Here is a 26,400-nt window from a genome sequence, read left to right on the forward strand (position 1 = left end):
GAATAAAGTTGGGGGACTTACGCTGATTTCAAGACACAATAACGCTCCAGCATTAGTCTTGTTAATTTTGTTAATTTATTGTGGCATTTAGTAATTTAATTAGTGTAGTTATTAATTTAGTATGTGTTAAGATAAATAGGGCCAGGTGCAGTGACTCACACCTGTAATCCCAACAATTTGGGAGGCCAAGGCAGGAGAATTGCATTTGCCCAGGAGTTTGAGACCAGACTGGGCAACACAATGAGACCATGTCTCTACAAAAAATTAAAAATATTAGCAGGGCGTGGTGGCATGTGCTTGCAGTCCTAGGTACTTGGGAGGCTGAGGCAGGAGGATCACTTGAGCCCAGGAGTTTAAGACTGCAGTGAGCTATGACTAAACCACTGCACTCCAGCCTGGGTGACAGAGGGGACTTTGTCTCTAAAACTAAATACATAAATAAAAATAAAAATAAATTAGATTGCCTCTGGGAGGAGGGGATTCTGGACTAGAAATAATTAAAGAAACTTTCAGAAATGTTGGTAGAGTCTATAACTTTATTTGGCTGATGATTACGATGATATATACATACATCTGTCAAAACTCATTGATCTGTACATTTTATTATATGTAAAATGATTGTTTAATAAAACATGTAAAATAATTTTTTAATAAAAAGCAACAGAGTGGAGTAATCCTGGCACGGCAGCCCCAGCATGTTGGGTGGGAATGTAACTGTACAATGGAGAGAGATGAACTCTGGGACACAATGAGCTGAGTTTATATCCTTTCTTTACTACTTATTAGTGGTGACCTTGGGCAAATTGTTCACTCTCTGCAAGCCTTAGTTTTCTCATCTGAAAAATGGTGCTGGTGCTAACCCTTTACTTCACAGATTTGCAAGGAAGAGCTAATGAGTATAAGTAGATAAAGTATCTAGCATGGTTTCTGGTAGTTTATCGTCCCACAGAAGAAAACATGCCCTAAGGGTAAGTGGTTATCTGCCAAGAAAAAAGGTGGACAGTGAAGAGAGAAAAAAAAAAAAGTCTTTAATTATGAGAACCTTGCAGATTTTCAGGTCTTGGAGATGCCTTTCATTGACCCTTGCTTTGGTGACATGCTCCAGGAAAGTAGAATCCTTCCTGCTCTAAATCATCTACTATTCGGAAATATATAAGCTCCCCCTCTACAGTAGCAGAGCTCCACAAGAGGCCTGCCCAATTTTTCCAAAGTATTTTTTTGATATTGGTGCCCAGATGTAGGTGGCTAAAGTGAGCAGGGAAAGCTAAGTACAGCCCTCCAGTGAAACACAGAAAGTACAACAAGACTCTTGAAACAAACTCCAGATCACCCTGTGTCTCTGGGAATCAAACTTCAGAGGTCATCAGGCTGGCGCTTCTGTTATGGTTTATGTCCTGGCCAGTTATTCCATGAGACCGCATCTCTTGTTCCATACAGGCACGGACCAAAGGCCTGGGTTCTGCTTGACTCCACTGCTCACTGGATGACCAAGACATGTTCCACATCTACAAACTAGAGGTAATACTGGCTTGCTTTAAAGTTGTAAGGGGAGCAACTTCCCTATGGCATATATTTATGATTTAATACTATGGTCTTTGCTATAACATTGTGGATCAGAATAAGAACTATGCGGCTGAATATTTCCATATCTTTTGTTCAACTGTAGTTGAAGATCTTGTGAGCCTGGGATTAACAGTAATGGCAAAATTTTATTTCCATAAACAGATCTGTATAATTTCTATGGTTAGAAAAAGAAAACCCTATATAATTTGGCATGCTTATTGTTTTGCCTCTGTAACAAATAACACAAATTCATAATTGATAGAGTTGTTATTTATTTAAGAAAGATGCCTGAAAGCATCTACTCCTTCTAACTACTTCACATAGTTTTCGGTTCTGATGTATCCTTAACTGCCTTATCATCTTACACTGAGTGTTAATCTATAACCCCTGATAAGTCCTTGGGGGTAAGAATCTTAGAATATCTATTTATTGAGTTGTAATGGTGCTTTATATATTCTGGATACTCGACCCTTATCAGATACATGGTTTGAAAATATTTTTTCTTTCTATTGGTTGTATTTTCACTTTTTTGATAATGTGCTTTGAATTATAAGTCTTAAATTTTTTATTGTGGAAATTTTGAATTTTGATTATGTCCAATACATTTGTTTTTTTAAAAAAGAATCTTAGAATATCTATATATACACGAATATACTAGACATATTAAAACGTTAAATAATTTTATTCTTTTCTCATTTACAGTAGCCCAGTGGTAAGCATGTTAGAAAACCTGAAGAAATTTAAAAGTTTTTGGTTTACAAAAAGCATGTATAAAAATACCTGTTCAGACAAACAAAGATCTGATAATTACATTGCCCAGCTTTAAGAATGCCAAAAATAAATAAAATACCGTAAATCAAATGAGAGGACTAGATGGGTTTATTAAAATTTATTTTAACAATTTTAGCTAAGCAGCATGTGCTAATGTAATTCAAGTTACAGTTAGTGCCACATAATATAAGAGAAAACATTGTGTGTGGCTACTTAAGATTATGCCTCAAACAGGTCCTGTTTCATGCGCAGAACAGAGTTGGGGAACACAGCTGGGTTTAGTTTCAATGGTAAGCAGCAATAAAGATCAAGAAAATCCCCAACTTTTCTAATAACCGCTCTACAATATGAAAAAAAAAATAGTATCTATCACCACCTCTTAACAATGGACATCAAAATTGGGATTGTAGGTTTTTTAAGTGCTTGGATAAAAAATGTGAACACAGTTAAGATCCTTGGTTAATTATCTTTGATTTTTCAAAACCCCCAAAACATAAAATATTTTGCTTGCTGGTGCATTAACCCATTAGCAATAACCTGAGCTATCTTTTCCTCACCAAGTATTTTAACAGTGCAAAAGGTTAGTAGTCTCAGTAGACGCTGCTCACCACATTCTGTCATTGCAGCCTGATGATGAACCATGTCAGGGAGGTATCACTGCCAAGAGAAATGCACAGCAGCCTAAAATATACATGATTCACTAGCATGCCAGAGTGTCAAAGGTAGATAGGCAGTTTTATGCAAAATGTGAAAAATATAATTCAAAATGCCCACAAGCTAACAGAAAATACAGTATTGAATCTTTTGATATCAAAGGAAATACTTATTTTGCTACTTTGAACAGTATTCCACATGGACAAGCAGATCGCGATGTTCAGTGGCTGGATACTGTATATTGCACTTGGGACATTCCACCAAGCTTTCATTGAGTGCAGCAGTGGGACTTTTTGGCGAGGCGGCAACTTTTTCTCTGTTTTCAGGCTCTCCTTGGAAAGTGACTAATGGCTCTGTGATGGCAAACTCATGAAGCTGTTTCTGAAAAATAAGTTTCAAATAATAGAATTTGTAAATAAGGCCCACTGTTCAGCTTTTTTTTTTTCTTTTTTTGAGACGGTCTCACTCTGTCACCCAGGCCGGAGTGTAGTGGCACAAACACGGCTCACTGCAGCCTCGACCTCCCAGGCTTAAGCAATCCTCCCACCTCAGCCTCCTAAGTAGCTGGGACTACAGGCACATGTCACCACGTCCAGATAATATTTCTATTTTTTGTAGAAATAGAAAATTCTATAAAAAATTAATTCTATGTTGCCCAGGCTGGTCTCAAACTCCTAAGCTCAAGTGATCTGCCCACCTCAGCCTCCCAAAGTGTCAGGATTACAGGCATGAACCACTGCACCCAGCCTGTTCAGAAATTTTAACTGTTCCATAAGTATTATAGCTGCTTCAGCACTGTGGACAGATTTTCTTTTGAATTTCAGCTCATCGGTATTATGGGGGTAATATATGAGGTAGTTGTGAATTTATCCAGATAATTCTGTAATTATCCAAATTATCTGTAATTATCCAAATTATTACTGTAATTATCCAAATTACCCAGATACTGGAGTTGGGTGTGTATATGAATATGTTTTATTAGGACACAGAGTCGAATATTAGGTAGGCCTATATGCAAGGCTGTTTAATTTGCTAGTTTTGTAAAACAGAGGCAACCTCAGCAATAAAGTACTACATGGAAATTAAAGGCAGCAAGGAATTTTAGCAGCTCAAACAGCTTATATACAGAAATGACTAAGATATTGTATCATACCTTTGAGACTTTCCTTTTTCGTGTTTTTTTTCTAAGAACTTGGAGTAGTTAAAAATGAGTATTTTACAATACAGTGAAGAGGGTGGACAGCAGGAACAAAGCACAGGAAAATTACAAATTCTTTTTTTTATTATACTTTAAGTTTTAGGATACATGTGCACAACGTGCAGGTTTGTTACATATGTATACATGTGCCATGTTGGTGTGCTGCACCCATTAACTCATCATTTACATTGGGTATATCTCCTAAAGCTATCCCTCCCTGCTCCCCCCACCCCACAACAGGCCCTGGGGTGTGATGTCCCCCTTCCTGTGTCCAAGTGTTCTCATTGTTCAAATCCCACCTATGAGTGAGAACATGTGGTGTTTGGTTTTTTGTCCTTGCAATAGTTTGCTGAGAATGATGGTTTCCAGCTTCATCCGTGTCCCTACAAAGGACATGAACTCATCAGTTTTTATGGCTGCATAGTATTCCATGGTGTATATGTGCCACATTTTCTTAATCCAGTCTGTCATTGTTGGACATTTGGGTTGGTTCCAAGTCTTTGCTATTGTGAATAATGCCACAATAAACATACGTGTACATGTGTCTTCATAGCAGCATGATTTATATTCCTTTGGGTATATACCCAGTAATGGGATGGCTGGGTCAAATGGTATTTCTAGTTCTAGATCCCTGAGGAATCGCCACACTGACTTCCACAATGGTTGAAATAGTTTACAGTCCCACCAACAGTGTAAAAGTGTTCCTATTTCTCCACATCCTCTCCAGCACCTATTGTTTCCTGACTTTTTAATGATTACCATTCTAACTAGTGTGAGATGGTATCTCATTGTGGTTTTGATTTGCATTTCTCTGATGGCCAGTGATGATGAGCGTTTTTTCATGTGTCTTTTGGCTGCATAAATGTCTTCATTTGAGAAGTGTCTATTCATATCTTTTGCCCACTTTTTGATGGAGTTGTTTTTTTCTTGTAAATTTGTTTCAGTTCTTTGTAGATTCTGGATATTAGCCCTTTGTCAGATGAGTAGATTGCAAAAATTTTCTCCCATTCTGTAGGTTGCCTGTTCACTCTGATGGTAGTTTCTTTTGCTGTGCAGAAGCTCTTTAGTTTAATTAGATCCCATTTGTCAATTTTGGCTTTTGTTGCCATTGCTTTTGGTGTTTTAGACATGAAGTCCTTGCCCATGCCTATGTCCTGAATGATATTGCCTAGGTTTTCTTCTAGGGTTTTTATGGTTTTAGGTCTAACATGTAAGTCTTTAATCCATCTTGAATTAATTTTTGTATAAGGTGTAAGGAAGGGATCCAGTTTCAGCTTTCTACATATGGCTAGCCAGTTTTCCCAGCACCATTTATTAAAGAGGGAATCCTTTCCCCATTTCTTGTTGTTGTCAGGTTTGTCAAAGATCAGATAGTTGTAGATGTGTGGCATTATTTCTGAGGGCTCTGTTCTGCTCCATTGGTCTATATCTCTGTTTTGGTACCAGTACCATGCTGTTTTGGTTACTGTGGCCTTGTAGTATAGTTTGAAGTCAGGTAGCGTGATGCCTCCAGCTTTGTTCTTTTGGCTTAGGATTGACTTGGCAATGCGGGCTGTTTTTTGGTTCCATATGAACTTTAAAGTAGTTTTTTCCAATTCCCATGAAGAAAGTCATTGGTAGCTTGATGGGGATGGCACTGAATCTATAAATTACCTTGGGCAGTATGGCCATTTTCACGATAGTGATTCTCCCTATCCATGAGCATGGAATGTTCTTCCATTTGTTTGTATCCTCTTTTATTTCGTTGAGCAGTGGTTTGTAGTTCTCCTTGAAGGGGTCCTTCACATCCCTTGTAAGTTGGATTTCTAGGTATTTTATTCTCTTTGAAGCAATTGTGAATGAGAGTTCACTCATGATTTGGCTCTCTGTTTGTCTGTTATTGGTGTATAAGAATGCTTGTGATTTTTGCACATTGATTTTTTATCCTGAGACTTTGCTGAAGTTGCTTATCAGCTTAAGGAGATTTTGGGCTGAGACGATGGGGTTTTCTAGATATACAATCATGTCATCTGCAAACAGGGACAATTTGACTTCCTCTTTTCTTAATTGAATACCCTTTATTTCCTTCTCCTGCCTGATTGCCCTGGCCAGAACTTCCAACACTATGTTGAATAGGAGTGGTAAGAGAGGGCATCCCTGCCTTGTGCCAGTTTTCAAAGGGAATGCTTCCAGTTTTTGCCCATTCAGTATGATATTGGCTGTGGGTTTGACATAAATAGTTCTTATTACTTTGAGATATGTCCCATCAATACCTAATTTATTGAGAGTTTTTAGCATGAAGGGCTGTTGAATTTTGTCAAAGGCCTTTTCTGCATCTATTGAGATAATCATGTGGTTTTTGTCATTGGTTCTGTTTATATGCTGGATTACGTTTATTGATCTGCATATGCTAAACCAGCCTTGCATCCCAGGGATGATGCCCACTTGATCATGGTGGATAAGCTTTTTGATGTGTTGCTGGATTTGGTTTGCCGGTATTTTATTGAGGATTTTTGCATCGATGTTCATCAGGGATATTGGTCTAAAATTCTCTTTTTTTGTTGCGTCTCTGCCAGGCTTTGGTATCAGGATGATGCTGGCCTCATAAAATGAGTTAGGGAGGATTCCCTCTTTTTCTATTGATTGGAATAGTTTCAGAAGGAATGGTATCAGCTCCTCCTTGTACCTCTGGTAGAATTTGGCTGTGAATTCGTCTGGTCCTGGACTTTTTTTGGTTGGTAAGCTATTAATTATTGCCTCAATTTCAGAGCCTGTTATTGGTCTATTCAGAGATTCAACTTCTTCCTGGTTTAGTCTTGGGAGGGTGTATGTGTCAAGCAATTTATCCATTTCTTCTAGATTTTCTAGTTTATTTGAGGTGTTTGTAGTATTCTCTGATGGTAGTTTGTATTTCTGTGGGATCGGCGTGATATCCTCTTTATCATTTTTCATTGTGTCTGTTTGATTCTTCTCTCTTTCCTTCTTTACTAGTCTTGCTAGCGGTCTATCAATTTTGTTGATCTTTTCAAAAAACCAGCTCCTGGATTCATTGATTTTTTGAAGGGTTTTTTGTGTTTCTATCTCCTTCAGTTCTGCTCTGATCTTAGTTATTTCTTGCCTTCTGCTAGCTTTTGAATGTGTTTGCTGTTGTTTCTCTAGTTCTTTTAATTGTGATGTTAGGGTGTCAATTTTAGATCTTTCCTGCTTTCTCTTGTGGGCATTTAGTGCTATAAATTTCCCTCTACACACTGCTTTAAATGTGTCCTAGAGATTCTGGTATGTTGTATCTTTGTTCTCATTGGTTTCAAAGAACATCTTTATTTCTGCCTTCATTTCGTTATGTGCCCAGTAGTCATTCAGGAGCAGGTTGTTCAGTTTCCATGTAGTTGAGTGGTTTTGAGTGAGTTTCTTGATCCTGAGTTCTAGTTTGATTGCACTGTGGTCTGAGAGACAGTTTGTTATAATTTCTGTTCTTTTACATTTGCTGAGGAGTGTTTTACTTCCAACTATGTGGTCAATTTTGGAATAAGTGTGGTGTGGTGCTGAGAAGAATGTATATTCTGTTGATTTGGGGTGGAGAGTTCTGTAGATGTCTATTAGGTCCGCTTGGTGCAGAGCTGAGTTCAATTCCTGGATATCCTTGTTAACTTTCTGTCTCATGGATCTGTCTAATGTTGACAGTGGGGTGTTAAAGTCTCCCATTATTATCGTGTGGGAGTCTAAGTCTCTTTGTAGGTCTCTAAGGACTTGCTTTATGAATCTGGTTGCTCCTGTATTAGGTGCATATATATTTAGGATAGTTAGCTCTTGTTGAATTGATCCCTTTACCATTATGTAATGGCCTTCTTTGTCTCTTTTGATCTTTGTTGGTTTAAAGTCTGTTTTATCAGAGATTAGGATTGCAACCCCTGCCTTTTTTTTGTTTTCTATTTGCTTGGTAGACCTTCCTCCATCCCTTTGTTTTGAGCCTGTGTGTCACTGCATGTGAGATGGGTTTCCTGAATACAGCACACTGACGGGTCTTGGCTCTTTATCCAATTTGCCAGTCTGTGTCTTTTAATTGGAGCATTTAGCCCATTTACATTTAAGGTTAATATTGTTATGTGTGAATTTGATCCTGTCATTATGATGTTAGCTGGTTATTTTGCTCTTTACTTGATGCAGTTTTTTCCTAGCCTCGATGGTCTTTACAATTTGGCATGTTTTTGCAGTGGCTGGTAGTGGTTGTTCCTTTCCATGTTTAGTGCTTCCTTCAGGAGCTCTTTTAGGGCAGGCCTTGTGGTGACAAAATCTCTCAGCATTTGCTTGTCTATAAAGGATTTTATTTTTCCTTCATTTATGAAGCTTAGTTAGGCTGGATATGAAATTCTGGGTTGAAAATTCTTTTCTTTAAGAATGTTGAATATTGACCCCCACTCTCTTCTGGCTTGTAGAGTTTCTGCTGAGAGATCAGCTGTTAGTCTGATGGGCTTCCCTTTGTGGGTAACCCGACCTTTCTCTCTGGCTGCCCTTAACATTTTTTCCTTCATTTCAACTTTGGTGAATCTGACAATTTTGTGTCTTGGAGTTGCTCTTCTCGAGGAGTATTGTTGTGGCGTTCTCTGTATTTCCTGAATTTGAACGTTGGCTTGCCTTGCTAGACTGGGGAAGTTCTCCTGGATAATATCCTGCAGAGTATTTTCCAATTTGGTTGCATTCTCCTCGTCACTTTCAGTTACACCAATCAGATGTAGATTTGGTCTTTTCACATAGTCCCATATTTCTTGGAGGCTTTGTTTGTTTCTTTTTATTCTTTTTTCTTGAAACTTCTCTTCTCGCTTCATTTCATTCATTTGATCTTCCATCATTGATACCCATTCTTCCAATTGATCGAATCGGCTACTGAGGCTTGTGCATTCGTCACATAATTCTCATGCCATGATTTTCAGCTCCATCAGGTCCTTTAAGGACTTCTCTGCATTGGTTATTCTAGTTAGCCATTCGTCTAATCTTTTTTCAAGGTTTTCAACTTCTTTGCCACGGGTTCGAAATTCCTCCTTTAGCTTGGAGAAGTGTGATCATCTAAAGCCTTCTTCTCTCAACTCATCATTCTCTGTCCAGCTTTGTTCCCTTGCTGGTGAGGAGCTGCGTTCCTTTGGAGGAGGAGAGGCACTCTGATTTTTAGAATTTTCAGTTTTTCTGCTCTGTTTTTTCCCCATCTTTGTGATTTTATCTACCTTTGGTCTTTGATGATGGTGACGTACAGATGGGGTTTTGGTGTGGATGTCCTTTCTGTTTGTTAGTTTTCCTTCTAACAGTCAGGACCCTCAGCTGCAGGTCTGTTGGAGTTTGCCAGAGGTCCACTCTAGACCTGTTTGCCTGGGTATCAGCAGCGGAGGCTGCAGAACAGTGAATATTGGTGAACAGCAAATGTTGCTGCCTGATCATTCCTCTGGAAGTTTTGTCTCAGAGGGGTACCCGGCCGTGTGAGGTGTCAGTCTGCCCCTACTGGGGGATGCCTCCCAGTTAGGCTACTCAGGGGTCAGGGACCCACTTGTGGAGGCAGTCTGTCCGTTCTCAGATCTCAAGCTGCGTGCTGGGAGAACCACTACTGTCTTCCAATCTGTCAGACAGAGACATTAAGTCTGTAGAGGTTTCTGCTGCCTTTTGTTTGGCTATGCCCTGCCCTTAGAGTTGGAGTCTACAGAGGCAGGCAGGCCTCCTTGAGCTGCGGTGGGCTCCATCCAGTTCGAGCTTCCCGGCCGCTTTGTTTACTTACTCAAGCCTCAGCAATGGCGGGTGCCCCTCCCCCAGCCTCACTGCCACCTTGCAGTTTGATCTCAGACTGCTGTGCTAGCAATGAGCAAGGCTCTGTGGGCATAGGACCCTCCAAGCCAGGTGTGGGATATAATCTGCTGGTGTGCCATTTGCTAAGACCATCGGAAAAGCACAGTATTAGGGTGGGAATGACCTGATTTTCCAGGTGCCGTCTGTCACCCCTTTCCTTGGCTAGAAAAGGGAATTCCCTGACCCTTTGCGCTTCCCAGGTGAGGCGATGCCTCACCCTGCTTCGGCTCACGCTCGGTGCGCTGCACCCACTGTCCGACAGTCCCCAGTGAGATGAACCCGATACCTCAGTTGGAAATGCAGAAATCATCCGTCTTCTGCGTTGCTCACGCTGGGAGCTGTAGACTGGAGCTGTTCCTATTCGGCCATCTTGGAACCGCCCCCACAAAATTACAAATTCTTTTGCATACCCTCTGCTCCCTATGCTTTGAATGGTCAATAACAAAAATGAATTATAAATTTTCATTTCAAATATTATAAATGGGTAAAATCAATGATATACTTAAGAACAGAGCGAAAAATATATTTTCTTTCTTTTATTCATACAGAAGTTACAAATGATTTTTACTTTTATCATTGCTTTTTTTCCTCCTTTGAAAACTGAGGAGTCATATTTGTAACATTTCACCATCTCCAAGTATTCTATAGTACTAGAATAAAATTTAAAATATGTACTAGTGGGACAGACATATATTCAAATGCAGACCCCCAACAAGTTTGGTCCAAAAGCTTATCAGTAAGGTGAGAATAAGTAAGTGAAAAACCATTTCGTCATAGAAACAATATTATTTAAAAGGTTCATGTTTTAAAAGATTGTTTTCAGAGTGACTCACACAAACCTCATAATACATCTAAGAAGCATATTAACAGTAATAGTCCATTATCCCTAAAAACAGCATTTTTTTCTTTCCTTTTTTTTTTTTTTTTGAGACAGAGTCTCGCTCTGCTGCCCAGGCTGGAGTGCAGTGGTGCAGTCTCAGCCCACTGCAACCTCTGTGTCCTGGATTCAAGTGATTCTCCTGCCTCAGCCTCCCAAGTAGCTGAGGTTACAGGCGCCCAGCTAATTTTTTGTATTTTTAGTAGAGACAGGGTTTCACCATGTTGGTCAGGCTGGTCTCCAACTCCTGACCTCGTGATCCGCCCGCCTTGGCCTCCCAAAGCGCTGGGATTAAAGGTATGAGCCATCGTGCCCAGCCTTTCCCTTTCTTTCTTTTTTAATAGATAAACACAATTTCAGTTCAGGATTCTATGACTACCCTCTATTCTACCCTTTTGACCCCAGCTCAGGCACTATGTAGTGCCTCTAGCATCACAGCAGCTGGGGTAGTTGGGGGAATCATTCCAGATGTGATCATGTCCCTCTTTCTGGTCCTCTGAATTGATGCTCAAAGGGCAGTTTCTTCAAATGAGGCAGGGGATCTACCTACTGATTTGAGATACAGCTAGCTGTGCATTAAGCTGTATCCTCCTAAGTTCGGAACTGATTCGGTATATAAATGGAAGATGAAGACAAATTTTAGTTTAATCATTCCAGACTCACCAAGGATTCCAAGTGTGTTATTTGATTTCTTGCTTTTCGGAGCTCCTTAAGAATGATATGCAATTGATGCTGCATATGTTGACGGTCGAGTTTTTCATTTTCAAAGTCTAAAGTACATGCCTGTATCTGGAAAAGGCCCAGGACAAGACCATTACAGCTGATATAGACTGTTTAGTTCTCTTGACTGGATGCTCACATTTTTTTATTAGCACAAGAAGAAAATATTTATTGTACCATCGTAGCAAGAATTCACCTAAGCACCATGAAATGTTGATAAACGAGGCAGCTTATGGCTGAGGATTTGGTTTATCCAAGGAGCAAAGCCAATGCTGAGGTATAGGTGAATGAAGAGCAGCTTAAGAAGTTGTTGATTAGAATTACTCCTCCCTATCCACCTTTTTTAAGGGGAAAGGAGAAGGGAAAGAGATAGCTATTCCCTGGTTTGGAATATACTAAAAATCTCTGCTTTACACCATTTATAATACATTCTGAGACTAAATAGTGTCTCTCCAAGTTCTGCTTGAAGTTATAAGGTAGCCCTAATTAAGAGATATTGTTAGGCTAGGAACTACAGCCACTGGGAAAGAGCAAAATTTGCCAACGCCAACATCTACCTGTCAAGAAAACTGCCATCACACCTCAAGAATCTATTTAGCCTAAGGACTGCAACAGGAGTAAGTGGCTAGCGGAGTCTCTTGAAATATCTTTTTTATTGAAGAAAAAAGACTTTTACTGAAGTCTTTTAAAGACACTTTTCACAACTTTCAAACGGTTTTCCATAGAACAGCATAAACACGAGGAAAAACTGCATTTTCTAACAGGCAGAATTGAATTTAGAAGCAACCCCAATGAGTACCTGTTGTTCCAACAGAGCTACCCTTGTTTGTTCTTCTTGCTGCTTTAGCAGAGATGTGTAAAGAAACTGGACCTGTAGGACATAAAGAGAACCAATGTTGTCATATCCAACCTTTTCCGGCTTGACCTGGGATGCATGAAAAGCTCACATCACAAGTCTCACATCTCTAACCAGGACAACACCCGCTAGTCAGGGGTGAATCATTCCAGCTGGCCATCTGATGGTTATCTATGCCAGCAGCTAAGCAGTATACCACCCTTGCCGAGAGTTCCCTGAGGCACACAGACTGAATGCTGATAAACAGCACTGAACTCTGCAGCAGCCATGCCCCCTTTCCTGGAGGTTCTGACATTTCTGAGTAGGATAACATGGGTGGCAGTGCTGGGCCCTTAGCCAGAATTGAAGCAAAATTTAATCAGCGCACTTAATCTCTCCCTAATATCACTGCTCATGCCTGTAGACAGAAGAAGTTTGAGTGGTAAAGACTAAGATGGCAGGCCGGGCACGGTGGCTTGCACCTGTAATCCCAGCACTTTGGGAGGCCAAGGCAGGTGGATCACATGAGGTCAGGAGTTTGAGACCAGCCTGGCCAACATGGCGAAACCCCATCTCTACTAAAAATATAAATATTGGCCAGCCGTGGTGGTGGGCACCTGTAATCCCAGCTACTCAGGAGGCTAAGGCACAAGAATCACTTGAAGACAGGCGGTGGAGGTTACAGTGAGCTGAGATTACGCCATTGCACTCCAGCCTGGGCGACAGAGCAAGACCCAGTCTCAGAAAAAAAAAAAAAAGACTAAGATGGCAAATGTTTTAGATGGACTTGTTACTGTCCCATTACCAGCACCCTCAACTTTTGTAGGACTGTTAAAAATTATTATTAAAATAGTAGCAATAACTAGCATTTACCTTGCTTAGTTTACAAAGCACTTTTACGTTCTCTCAACTGACCCTCACCAAAGCCCTATATGGCAAGCAGAGGTTATTATTAATTTGACAAGGGAATAACCAGTGAGTAGTCAGAGAAGTTAGGTGATTTGCCTAAGGCCATATATCCTGGACTAGAGACTAGGCATGGATTCCAAATAATGTTCCTTCCATGATGCCAGGCTGCAAAGCAAAATCTAAATTAAAGAGTTCCATCAAAGTACTGTTCAATTCCAATAATCCTAATGTAGTAACTCCAACATTATTACGATACCATAGCATAAGGCTATGAGCATAACAAGAGCATGGAAGATGCCATGTGAATTCACTTGAGCTCATATCATCACCATTAAGATGCCAGTCTAGGAATCAGCCTTGATTCCTCTCATTACTTCACTTCTTCTTTTGCCTTCTCACATATACTGACCTCCTTCTCACTCAGAGCCTTTGTGTGTACAATTTCCTCCGTTGAGAGGAAAAGTCACCCACCTCACTGGGTCCTCCTTGTCATCAGGTCTTTGTCCAAATGCCATCTCCTCAGAGAGGACTCCACTGGTCCCCAATTTCCCTTTGTCATGTCACCCTGTTGCATTTTCTTTAGTTTCCTTATTTATTGTTTATGGTCTATTTCTGTTCTGGAATATAACTCCCATGAGGGGCAGGAACTTGTTTTGTCCCTAGCCGATTCTCTAGTGGTCAAATAGTCCCTGACACTTAGAAAGTGTTGGGTGAACACTCTGAATTATGGATCTGGTTAAGTTTACCTGAGATAAGAGCTCTTCAGATCTCTTCTTCTCTTCTTCAAGTTTTCCCCTAGCAATATCATTCTCTTCCCTGAGTCTTTGTATCTTCTCTGTTTTATGTCTATCATCTTCCAGATGTTGCACATCTGCCTTTCTTTGCAAATACAACAGCTGATTTAAATTGTGAACTTCTTTTTGGGTTTCTTCATATTTTCTTTGAAATTCACTCAATTCAAAATTCAGCTGAGTTATGGTTTGTCGTTCAACCTCAAGATCTTTTTCTGCACTTGCCAAGAGATCGTTGTAACATTTCTGCTTCTCTTCTTGAAGATAACCTATGACAAACAACATTATGGCACAACTCACTTTATAAAATAAATAATATTCCTGAAAAGTGAAACATCAAACATCTAAATGAATCACACTATTTCCTTAGTTTACAACATGAAAAGTCAAGAGATAGGGACTATGGTTGATATTTGATGAAATAAAAAACAAGTTCAGGTATATTATTTGAAGTTATGAAACTCACAAATAGAAGAACTAAAAACAGTAACATCTATTCTGTTGGGAGGGAAAGTCTAAAGAAGTTCAATCAACAAATAGGAATACAAGCTCATTATTTATATGTGGAGATAACTATCAAAATTAAAAATAGAAATATTAAGAGCAGTTGCCCTGATGGGAGGAAGAAATGGGGATTGCGATGGGAAACACAGGGCAAGGTCCTTCTTAACTATTACATTATTCTAACAAGTGCTTATATTGCTTTGATAAAACAGACACACAGAGAAAGAGACAGAGAGAACTGTATTACCAAAGAAAAGAAATTAGACTTAGCCCATAACTAAAATCCTGCTTTTACATAAACACATATTTTATAGAAGCAACTTTGTGCCATTAGGGCTGACAGCTTTGAAGTGCCTCCAGAGACATTTATAGTTTCTTTTTAGCATTAGCTTTGTTTTAAGTATTCAAATATGATTCTCCAGTCTTATGAGTCTTGTTCCCCTTTCTTTAGACTTCTCTATAAAATTCAAGGCTTTGGTCCCCTCCAAACTGTCAGTCTTTTAGGGAGAACTTTGCATGGAGTTTCTCATTTTTCTTTTCTTAGCTTGTCATCTAGAATTGCTAAACCTATTTCTTCATCTGGAAAATGAGAATACTGACCTTTCCTGCCGCGCCTCTTAGGGTTGCTCTGAAACTCCACTGAGATCTATGTAAGGGAAACTGCAAAGCGCTTGGCAAAGAGAGCATCGTGAATGAGAAATTTCATCTCAGTCCTATACCTTAAGTTCAAATGATTTAAGGATCATCTAAAAAAGGCATTCTTTCTCCTGGGGTTGATATGAATAAGAGCTGAAGGGAAGCAAAGTGAAAAGAGAATTGTGACAAGGCCAACTCTGGGGGAAGTAAAAGCTGGAGAAGGACTTTGAAGAAGGGGAAGGACATTCATGGGTAGAGAAAACTGAATGTGATTTCAGAACTGCCAAAGATCACCCGTTAGCCTGTGTCGGTACTTTCTTTTGATCTGAAAACGTTAGGAAATAAAACTTGAAAAATGGTATTTTTTACTTCAGGGCTATAAGACTTGCTCTTATTTTACTTTCTAACACATATCTATAAAAATCTAAATTTGATGAATCATTCCTTTTGGAAAATGTCAGGCCTATCCCAAGAGAACATTTTTATACCAGTCAGTACCTTCTGATTCAGGCTTTTTTGTCTGCTGTGGGAGTGAATGAGCAGCTGTTTCCGTTTTCTTTTCCAACTCAAAGATCTTTGCTAAAAGTCCTTTCACATAGACTTCTCGCTGCTGATCATACACGAGCCACTGCTGATTTTTCTCCAGAGCCTTAATGGGAAGGTGAAAGAAAATCAACAGTAAAATAAAAAAAACAAAATCTTAAAATGGGCAAGAGAGTCCAAGTGATGTAGTCTTTTCCAACAAAAACTCTATGGCTCATAGACTAATTCTGGGCAACCATTCTATGTTACATGCCTTCAGAATACATAACAACACGACACCATCGTAGTTTATGTGGGATTAAGTTCATTTGTTTGCCTTTTTCAGTACACAACTTGCTTTGTGTGTGCGTACATGTCATTCTCTGTAAACTAAAACACCTTTTGTGACAGACATGGAGATGAACTGCTCAGAATCCCCCTTCAAGAGCCCTGCCCAGTTGGCTGGGTGCGGTGGCTCTCGCCTGTAATCCCAGCACTTTGAGAGGCTGAGGCGGGTGGATCACCTGAGGTCAGCAGTTCAAGACCAGCCTGGCCAACATGGTGAAACCCTGTCTCTAATAAAAATACAAAAATTAGCCAGGTACGGTAGTGTGCACCTGTAATCCTAACTACTCGGGAGGCTGAGGCAGGAGAATCACTTGAACCCGGGAGGTGGAGGTTGTAGTGAGCTGAGATCACGCCACTGTACTCAGCCTGGAAACTCCAGTGAAACTGTGTCTCTCAAAAAAACAAACAAAAAAGAGGATCTCTGCCCAGCTGCATGGTGAATGGTTAGCTGATTAGCTGACAGCCTCCATCTGTTAATTCCTTCAAGTCCCTGTCAGCTTTTGAGCTGAGCTGGGTTGGCCTCAGCCAACAACTGAACAAGTGCCTAACTATTGCTGCCCAACAAGGACTCTGCTTTTCAGCACTCTCTGCTCTGGAGCACCCCATGGGGTGACAGAGACTTTGTTAGGTTCTCATCATGGTCTGATGGTCTCCCTGGCATAACTACTTCCTTTTTCCTTGCACAGATCTTGCTCCCCAATAAACCGTCTGCACTCCTAACAATCATCTCAGTGTCTTCTTTAGAGGATCAAACTTAACAGCTACCTTCTCTCTTTACCACCAACTTTCATCCTTTATATGATCTTTTATAACCCAATTAAAAACTCCAAGCTGCCGTCACTCACCTGTTTGTATAGGGGGTTCATACTTACAGTGAGTTGAATAATGTCCCCCAAAATTCGTGTCCACTTGAAACCTCAGAATATGACCTTATTCAGAAATGGGGTCTGTGGGCTAGGCACAGTGGCTCACACCTGTAATCCCAGCACTTTGGGAGGCCGAGGCGGGCGGATCACTTGAGGCCAGGAGTTCAAGACCAGCCTGGCCAACATGGCAAAACCCTGTCTCTATTTTTTTAGCCGGGCATGGTGGCACGCACCTGTAGTCCTAGCTACTTGGGAGGCTGAGGTAGCAGATCACTTGAACGCGGGAGGTGGAGGTTGCAGTGAGCCGAGATTGCACCACTGCACTCCAGCCTAGACAACAGAGTGAGACCCTGTCTCAAAAAAAAAAAAAGGGGTGGGGGGCAGGTCTTTGCAGATGCAATTAGTTAAAATGAGGCCATACTGGCGTAGAGTGAGCCCTAAATCCAATGACTAGTATCCTTATAAAAAGGAGCAGACACACAGATATACATAGAGAATGAGGCCATATGAAGACAGAAGCTTTGTATGGCAGGGATTGTAACCAGTTCATTTTACACCAGAGGACTTGCTATAAATCCAGAGCTCATAGTAATCTGAACTTCGAAGAACCTATAACAGTATCAGCAAAGCTCATTTTTTGAAGAATGGAATACAGATTTCTGATTACTGTTTGGAGAACAACACAGTAGCTCTTAAAATGATCTATTATGCATAGATAAAATTCTTCTATTTAATTTCAATCTGACAATATAATATAGTGTTTCCTTTTATAGCAGCCACTCTTTCCAGACCTCTAGTTCCACAATGAAGAGGACATAAGGAGCTTGAAGGTCTATCAGGGCAACTGCTTTCCGGTAAGAATTTCCATCCTTTAAAGACATTGAGTCCCATATCTAGAAAGATCTACATATATGGAAATTCTTATTAAGTCTAGAGAGTTTCTCTAAGCTTTGTTAGGCTCTTTCTACTAGCACCCTACAAACTCTTGAGCAAAGCTCCTGGGTATGGCACTTAAAGGATTTTCAGTGTCTGTTTGCTATAGAATTAGCAAATGAATTAGGAAGACAGAAACAGTCTCTGACATCAACAGAGTCAGAATTAGGAAGACACAGTCTCTGAAATCAAAGACTTAGCCCACGAGCCTCAGCCACTTTACCAGACACTTTCTCTCTGCATCCGTTAGGGAACAGTAGTCCTCTTTATATGGCTTAAGAGTCCATTTGTCAAGTGGAGATATTGTATATCCATTTTGTATTATATATCGTCAATAATGTAAAGCTCTGTGGATGGCTGTTTTCACTGTAGTAATTTGATTTTTGATTTAAAGAGTCTGTCTTATTATTGAAACTTTGTGGTAGATATATGATTGTTCAATGTACTTTCAACTTTTGTGTATGTTTGATATTTTTCATAATAAAAGTTGGGAAAAATAATCATAAAAGTTGGGAAAAATAATCAGTGAACTTAGTACAGTTGAGAAGATTGCTAGGATTCCTGGCCTATCTTAAAACAGGCTGCAGTAGTCACTCTCTTATTCAGCTCCACTGCCATCCCCAGTGAGGTTCTTACTCAGAACCTATGCATCTTTCAAAAGAAAGGACTCATGAGAAACCCAGAATCAGATTTAAATTTAGTTGATGAGAGGAAGCACTGTATGGCTCACAATGCACATGTATATCCAAATACCTATAAATTATAGTGTGTTAGATACTAAAGATACCTAATTTTATACTAAATTTTACATTTGTCCACATTTAAGAAGTATTTTGATACAAATAATTTAAGTCAAAATTAAATGGTCATGAATTTTTTTTTTTTTTTTGAGATGGAGTTTCACTCTGTTGCCCAGGCTGGAGTGCAGTGGTGCCATCTTGGCTCACTGCAACCTCCACCTCCTGGGTTCAAGCGATTCTCTTGCCTCAGCCTCCCGAGTAGCTGGGGTTACAGGCATGTGCCACCACACATGGGGTTTCACCATGTTGTTCTCAACTCCTGACCTCAGGTGATCTGCCTGCCTTGGCCTCCCAAAGTGCGGGATTACAGGCATGACTGGAGTGCAATGGTGCCATCTTGGCTCACTGCAACCTCCACCTCCTGGGTTCAAGCGATTCTCTTGCCTCAGCCTCCCGAGTAGCTGGGGTTACAGGCATGTGCCACCACACACGGGGTTTCACCATGTTGTTCTCAACTCCTGACCTCAGGTGATCTGCCTGCCTTGGCCTCCCAAAGTGCTGGGATTACAGGCATGAGCCACTGAGCCCAGCCAATTTTTTTTTTTTTTTTTGAGACGGAGTCTTGCTCTGTGGCCCAGGCTGGAATACAGTGGCACGATTTCAGCTCACTGCAAACTCTGCCTCCCGGGTTCCAGCAATTCTCCTGCCTCAGCCTCCCAAGTAGCTGGGATTACAGGCGTGTACCACCAGGCCCAGCTTTTTTGTATTTTTATTAGAGATGGGGTATCACCATGTTGGCCCAGTTGGTCTCGAACCCCTGATCTCAGGTGATCTGCCCTTCTTGGCCTCCCAAAATGCTGGAATTACAGACGTGAGCCACTGCGCCAGGCCAATTTTATTTTATTTATTTTATTTTTCTTTTCTTTTAAAGGAACCGCCTGGGCGCAGTGGCTCACGCCTGTAATCCCAGTACTTTGGGAGGCCGAGGTGGGCATATCACAAGGTCAGGAGTTCGAGACCAGCCTGGCCAATATGGTGAAACCCCGTTTCTACTAAAAATACAAAAAAATTAGCCACGCATGGTGGCGGGCGCCAGTGGTCCCAGCTACTCAGGAGGCTGAGGCAAGAGAATCACTTGAGCCCAGGAGGCGGAGGTTGCAGTGAGTTGAGATTGTGCCACTGCACTCCAGCCTGGGCAACGAAGCGAGACTCCGTCTCAAAAAAATAAACTAATTAATTATAGAAAAAGGAACCATACATCACTTAAGTATTGAGAAACAAAAATACATGTTAGTTGAAGATTCAAGGGGTAGTATTCTAAAAGGCCACATGATGGCGATGTTCCCTCAATAAACATTTCCTTATGCCACCTCTTCTCACTGTGTGCGTCGGCTTTCTATCAGTATCAATACATGGATTTGATAGCTATCATAAATATTGATAGTATTAGTCTTGAATTTTTAGAGTCAAACATCATTGCATTGGATATGCCTTCCAGCTTTTTGTCATCTATACGTTTGTTAGGCATGCATTTAACAATTTCCTCCAAGTTACCAATAAAAATGTAGAACAAAAGTGGGCAAAATAAAATGTCCTGTGGAGGCCGGGCGCGGTGGCTCACGCTTATAATCCCAGCACTTTGGGAGGCTGAGGCAGGCAGATCACGAGGTCAGGAGTTCAAGACCAGCCTGGCCAACATGGTGAAACCCTGTCTCTACTAAAAATAAAAAAAAATTAGCCAGGCGCAATGGCAGGTGGCTGTAATCCCAGCTACTCTGGAGGCTGAGGCAGGAGAATCGCTTGAACCAGGGAGGCAGAGGTTGCAGTGAGCCGAGATCGCGCCACTGCACTACAGCCTCAGCGACAGAGTGAGACTCTGTCTCAAAAAAAAGAAAAAAAAAAAAAGATCTTGTGGAATACTATAAAGGTCTTCCCCCAGGTTTGACAAGAATCCACTAAATATTCTGTAGACAAAAATTCCAACCAATGTAGATTAAAATATTAGCCTGTACTGGAGGAATAAAAAATGTGGGTCAATTGACAAAACTGCAGTAGGAATGGTAGATTATAGAAGTATTGTATCCATGTTAAATTTATTAAAGTTGCTATCTGTGCTATAGTTGTGGGCGAGAGTATCCTCGTTCTTAAGAAATACACATTGAAGTCTATGGCCATACCACCCTGAACGCACCTGATCTTGGCTGATCTTGGAAGCTAAGCAGGGTTGAGCCTGGTTAGTACTTGGATGGGAGAACAAATACACATTAAAGTATATGGGTTTAAACGGCTGTGGATATGTACAATTCATTCTCAGATGGTTCAGAAAAAAATACTACGTGTATATGTGTGTAGGTGAAGGTTGAAAGAGGAAAAAGAGAGTGCAAAATGGGGTAACATGTTAACAATGGTTGAATTTTAGTAAAGAGGATATGGGCATTATATGTTATTATATGTTGTCATACTCATTCTTGTAACTTTTCTGTTAATTTGAATGTTTGCAGACAAAATACTTTTAAAACAATTATTATTTATCTTCCCTAAGTTCTATGCTTAAAATTTGGATCTTTGAATTTAAGAGCAAGAAACGCCTATTAAAACTGTCTTTTGGCTATTTGGTTTGATCTAGTTTATACTAACATATTCTTTTTTTTTTTTTTTTTTTTTTTTGAGACGGAGTCTTGCTCTGTCGCCCAGGCTGGAGTGCAGTGGCACAATCTCGGCTCACTGCAAGCTCCGCCTCCCGGGTTCACGCCATTCTCCTGCCTCAGCCTCTCCGAGTAGCTGGGACTACAGGCGCCCGCCACCATGCCCGGCTAAATTTTTTGTAATTTTTAGTAGAGATGGGGTTTCACCATGGTCTCAATCTGCTGACCTCGTGATCCGCCCGCCTCGGCCTCCCAAAGTGCTGGGATTACAAGCGTGAGCCACCGCGCCCGGCCTATACTAACATATTCTTAAATAAATACTAAAAGTACTGACATTTGACAATGCTTACGACATTAACTCTATGTAATTATTTCAACTGTCGGCCAGAGCGAAATGGTAACTGAACAATGATACAACTGGGCCTAAAGAAGGTGTACATAGGTTTTTAGGGCTTATTTAAATATAACAAATACTAATTCTGAAAATACATGGGTGAGCTTCTACAGAGTTTCTGCAAACTTTGAGAGGGTGATGGAACTAGAACTGCTGAGCTCACAAAAGCCAAATAATGTGCCAGGGTCGGTGCTGCAAGAAGTGACATGTCTCTTTCCATGTTCCCTAAGTCCTCCAACTACAATTTTCCTCCTGGTCTCAAAGATTTGCTGAAATTCCAAAGGGAAAACCAGAGCTAAACCACTTCTTGCTCCTCAAATATAAGTTAATAGTTCTGGCTGGGCGTAATGACTCACCCCTGTAATCCCAGCACTTTGGGAGGCTGAGGCAGGTGGGTCATCTGAGGTCAGGAGTTGGAGACCAGCCTGGCCAACATGGCGAAACCCTGTCTCTACTAAAAATACAAAAATTAGCTGGGCATGGTGGCATGTACCTGTAATCCCTGTTACTCAGGAGGCTGAGGCATAAGAATCACTTGAACCCAGGAGGCGGAGGTTGCAATGAGCCAAGATCGCGCCACTGCACTCCAACCTGGGTGACAGAGCGAGACTCCATCTCAAAATAATAATAATAATAATAATGTTAACGGTTCTCAAAGGGTGGTCCAAGGACCAGCAGCAGCAGCAGCTGGGAGTTTACTGGAAATGCAAAAAACTCAGGCACTACCCCAGACCTAGCATATTAGAGCCTGTGAATCTTGCTCAGTCTAGACCACCATTTGTAGAAGAGTTGGGTTAAATTTTACCCCATTCGTATAAAAGCCTAAGACAGAGGAGACAAGCACGATGTGACCCTTAAATAAGCTGAGAAGATAGAACAAAAAGCTTAGGCTTGCATATGTAGTATTTCAAAGTGAATTTCATAAAAAAGAATCATCATTATCTAAAAATACCCTCAGGTGATATCTGAGGCAGTTAGCACTGAGATGCCTAAAAAACACATGTAAGCTTAATATAATGGCATCTATTTTCAGGTACTTTTCTAGAAGAGACACCCGTAAAATTCAAGAAACTTCCCAAGATTCCATCCAGTCATTCTTTCAAATGTTCTAGACACTGAGGATATAGCAGTGTACAAAACATGCAAAAATCCTTCCTTCATATGACTTCTATTCTGATGGAAAGGTCGAACATTAGACAAGAGAAGTTAAAGAGATTGTAAAGTTAGCCATAGTATGTGATGAGGAGGGAAAAGCAGGAGAAAGGAATAGGAATTGTCTGGGAGCTATAATTTCAGACAAAGTGGTCAGGGAGCCCCCATTCTGTCCTCCCCCTGACCTCAAGAAAGTGGCATTTAAATAAAAACCTGCATGAGGTAGGGAGGAAATCATGAAGATATCTGGGGAAGAGTGTCCCAGGCAGAGGGAACAGAAAGAGAAAAGGTGGTTTATTCAAGGAGTAGCTGGAAAGCCATTGTGGTGGAGGTGGAGTAAATAAAGAGGAATGCAGGAGTTGTGTAAGTTATTTCTCGATATGCGCATCTAATGCATAGGTATGGATATACATAGAATAACAAACGTCAGTGTAATAAGACACAGAATTTTTCCTTTTCATTCCAGTTACCTCTAGGTAAATTACGTACTCTGATAAGAGTACTTGGCACCTGGCTAGACATCCAGGAGATTTAAATTCTTCTTTTGAAGATCAAAAAGACTTCAAAGGATACTTGATAGATGAAGTAAAACAGAAATCTTAAGAACATGCTTGTATCAGGATAGACATGACAGTAATATTTTTGGAACCAAAATACCAACATACTGACCTAATACTTAAGTCAGAAACTCTATACTTCATATCTCTAAAACTTGAAAAAAGTACACTGTAAGTAGCAGTCCTGTGTCCTCAATTTATTCCATTCCCAATAAAACCCACCAATCCATTTATGATATCGGTTTGCAGTAACACAGCTTTACTGTATAACTAAAATAACCTCATACCAAATTCTAGAGAAAAGAAGTACTAAGTGTACAAAGAACGTTTCCTTTTCAACCTATGAAAGCAAACCTTAGTTTCAAGAGAAGTATTGAAACCAAAGAGAGCATCCTGCATGGATAAACCAAAAGAGAAGACACTACAAATTAAATTACATTATAATAATAAAATGGAGGCCAGGCACAGTGGCGCATGCCCGTAATCCCAGCACTCTGGGAGGCCGAGGCGGGCAGATCACCTGATGTCAGGAGTTCAAGACCGGCCTGGCCAACATGGTGAAACCCCATATCTACTAAAAATAAAAATTAGCCCGGCATGGTGGCGGGTGCCTGTAAGCCCAGGTACTCGGGAAGCTGAGGCAGAAGAGTCACTTGAACCTGGGAGGTGGAGGCTGCAGTGAGCTGAGATCTCACCAGTCCATTCCAGCTTGGGCAACAGAGCAAGACTTCTTCTCAAAAAAAGAAAAATACTGAAAAAACAAGAAACAATAAAATGATTGGGCAAATTAGGGAAATTAGATTTAGATGGAAAAGGGATGTTATTGACGTATTTGGTTGGCAGTGATAATTTCTAGGGCTGTCTACCCTACAGAGACCATGATGCCGGGCACGGTGGCTCACAGCTATAATCCCAGCACTTGGGGAGGCCGAGGTGGGCAGATCACTTGAAGTCAGGAGTTTGAGACCAGCCTGGCCAACACGGGGAAACCCCCGTCTCTACTAAAAATACAAAAACTTAGTGAAGTGTGGTGGCTCGTGCCTGTAATCCTAGCTACTCAGGAGGCTGAGGTAGGAGAACTTCTTGAACCCAGGTAACAGAGGTTGCAGTGAACCGAGATCATGCCACTGCACTCCAGCCTGGGCAACAGACCAAGACTTTGCCTCAGGGGAAAAAAAAAAAAAAGAGACTATGCTTAGAAGAGATGATTCTTGAATGTATAGAAAGAGACTTAAATGAAGCTCTCAAACCATTCAGTTTTTCTGTCACAGCACTAATGTTGCCAATTTCTATAAAACTTAAGAATAAATGAATTAGCCCTCTTTACCCATAACTTAAAAGGAAACGAACTTACATCTTTCAGCTGTATTTCCATTTCATGAATATTATTTATTGATGAGTTGAAGCAGTTTGGAGCCACAGTCTGTAAATAATCCAACATTAGTTAACATCAGACATTCCACAATAGAAGTTGCCTTATTATATTCAGTTCCATAATAATACAATATACCTCACAGGGGCATCCCGAAATCCAGATCTAGGCTGGGCACGGTGGCTCACTCCTATAAACCCAGCACTCTGGGAGGTTAAGGAGGGTGGATCACTTGAGGTCAGGAGTTTGAGACCAGCCTGGCCAACACGGCAAAAACCCATCTCTACTAAAAATACAAAAAGAAAAATTAGCTGAGCCTGGTGGCCTGTGCCTATAATCCCAGCTACACAGGAGGCTGAGGCAGGAGAATCACTTGAACCCAGGAGGCGGAGGTTGCAGTGAGCCGAGATTGCACCACTGCACTCCAGCCTGGGCAATAGAGTGAGACTCTGTCTGTCTCAAAAAAAAAAAAAAAAACAAAAAATCCATACCTAGTAGATGGTGGTAAACCATCAAGCCAGGTGAGAGTTACCAGAGATAACCATTTTGAAAATTAAGATCCCCTGAAGTTTCCCAAACAGACTGGAAACCCTGAGATTTTCTATCTAATCTGACTTCTGCGGTCCTCTAGACCCCAGGATTGCCAGAATAGCCCTCAGTGCATATGAATAGCCCAGTGATTTTTACCAAAAAGACAAATACAAAACAACTAGGCTATTTAAATGACATCTAGAAGACATTAAATTGTCAAACAAAAGGTAAAAATTTTTTTCTAGAATCATGTTTTGTATTACTAATAGTATTAATTAGGCAGGGCACAGTGGCTTGTGCCTATAATCCCAGCACTTTGGGAGGCCAAGGCGGGCGGATCACAAGGTCAGGAGTTTGAGACCAGCCTGGCCAATATGGTGAAACCCTGTCTCTACTAAAAATACAAAAATTAGCCAGGCATGGTAGCGCGCCTGTAGTCCCAGCTACTCAGGGGGCTGAGGCAGAACCCGGGAGGAGGAGGTTGCAGTGAGCCAAGATCAGGCTTACGCCTGTAATCTCAGCACTTTGGGAGGCCAAGGCAGGCAGATCACCTGAGGTCAGGAGTTCAAGACCAGCCTGGCCAACATGGTGAAACACCATCTCTATTAATAATACAAAAATTACTCCAGCCTGGGTGACAGAGCAAGACTCTATCTCAAAAAAAAAAAATAGTATTAATTATTAATTAGTATTAGTTCATATAGATTATATGGAACTCAAAAATTATTTCTCTCCTCTTTTCATTTTCTCAGAGGAATAAAGGAGAAGTGGGTGGCTAGGTAGCCAGGCTGGCCAACAAACATAGAAAAAGCTGCATTTCAGTCTTTAAATAGCTATAAGAGACTTGTGAATACTGGCAAAGAAGCTCAAAAAAATTATTTTTCTCCAAAGATGCTCTATTCGTTCACTTTAATATGTAGCCCTTTCTCTCTCTCAATTCAGTCCTCGAGGTGGAAACTATGACAAAGATAGTTCTCTAAACCCCTTTCCTTTTACCCTGGGCACACTGTAGACTATGATTCCAGCCTTCCCTGTGGTTAGTGGAGCCATGTTCCAGTGGAATGTGAGCAGAGGTGA

At 40.8% G+C, this 26,400-nt stretch overlaps 1 protein-coding gene across 2 annotated transcripts in view; it reads right to left on the reverse strand.

Moving 5' to 3' along the window:
• Nucleotides 1-2,226: 2,226 nt before the first annotated feature.
• The window catches only part of CEP55 (centrosomal protein 55), a 33,319-nt gene continuing 9,145 nt past the window's right edge, over nt 2,227-26,400 (reverse strand). For both annotated transcript variants that reach the window (XM_032136620.2, XM_032136616.2), the window contains exons 4-9: nt 24,775-24,843; nt 15,762-15,912; nt 14,079-14,392; nt 12,388-12,459; nt 11,532-11,657; nt 2,227-3,369 (exon numbers count right to left, since the gene is read on the reverse strand). In XM_032136620.2, coding sequence (XP_031992511.1) covers nt 3,166-3,369; nt 11,532-11,657; nt 12,388-12,459; nt 14,079-14,392; nt 15,762-15,912; nt 24,775-24,843 — 936 coding nt within the window. In that variant the 3' untranslated portion in view covers nt 2,227-3,165. The remainder of the gene's footprint in view (nt 3,370-11,531; nt 11,658-12,387; nt 12,460-14,078; nt 14,393-15,761; nt 15,913-24,774; nt 24,844-26,400) is intronic.

The sequence above is a fragment of the Hylobates moloch genome, unplaced genomic scaffold, assembly GCF_009828535.3.
Source record: "Hylobates moloch isolate HMO894 unplaced genomic scaffold, HMol_V3 SCAFFOLD_3, whole genome shotgun sequence".
In the NCBI taxonomy this organism is placed as follows: domain Eukaryota; kingdom Metazoa; phylum Chordata; class Mammalia; order Primates; family Hylobatidae; genus Hylobates; species Hylobates moloch.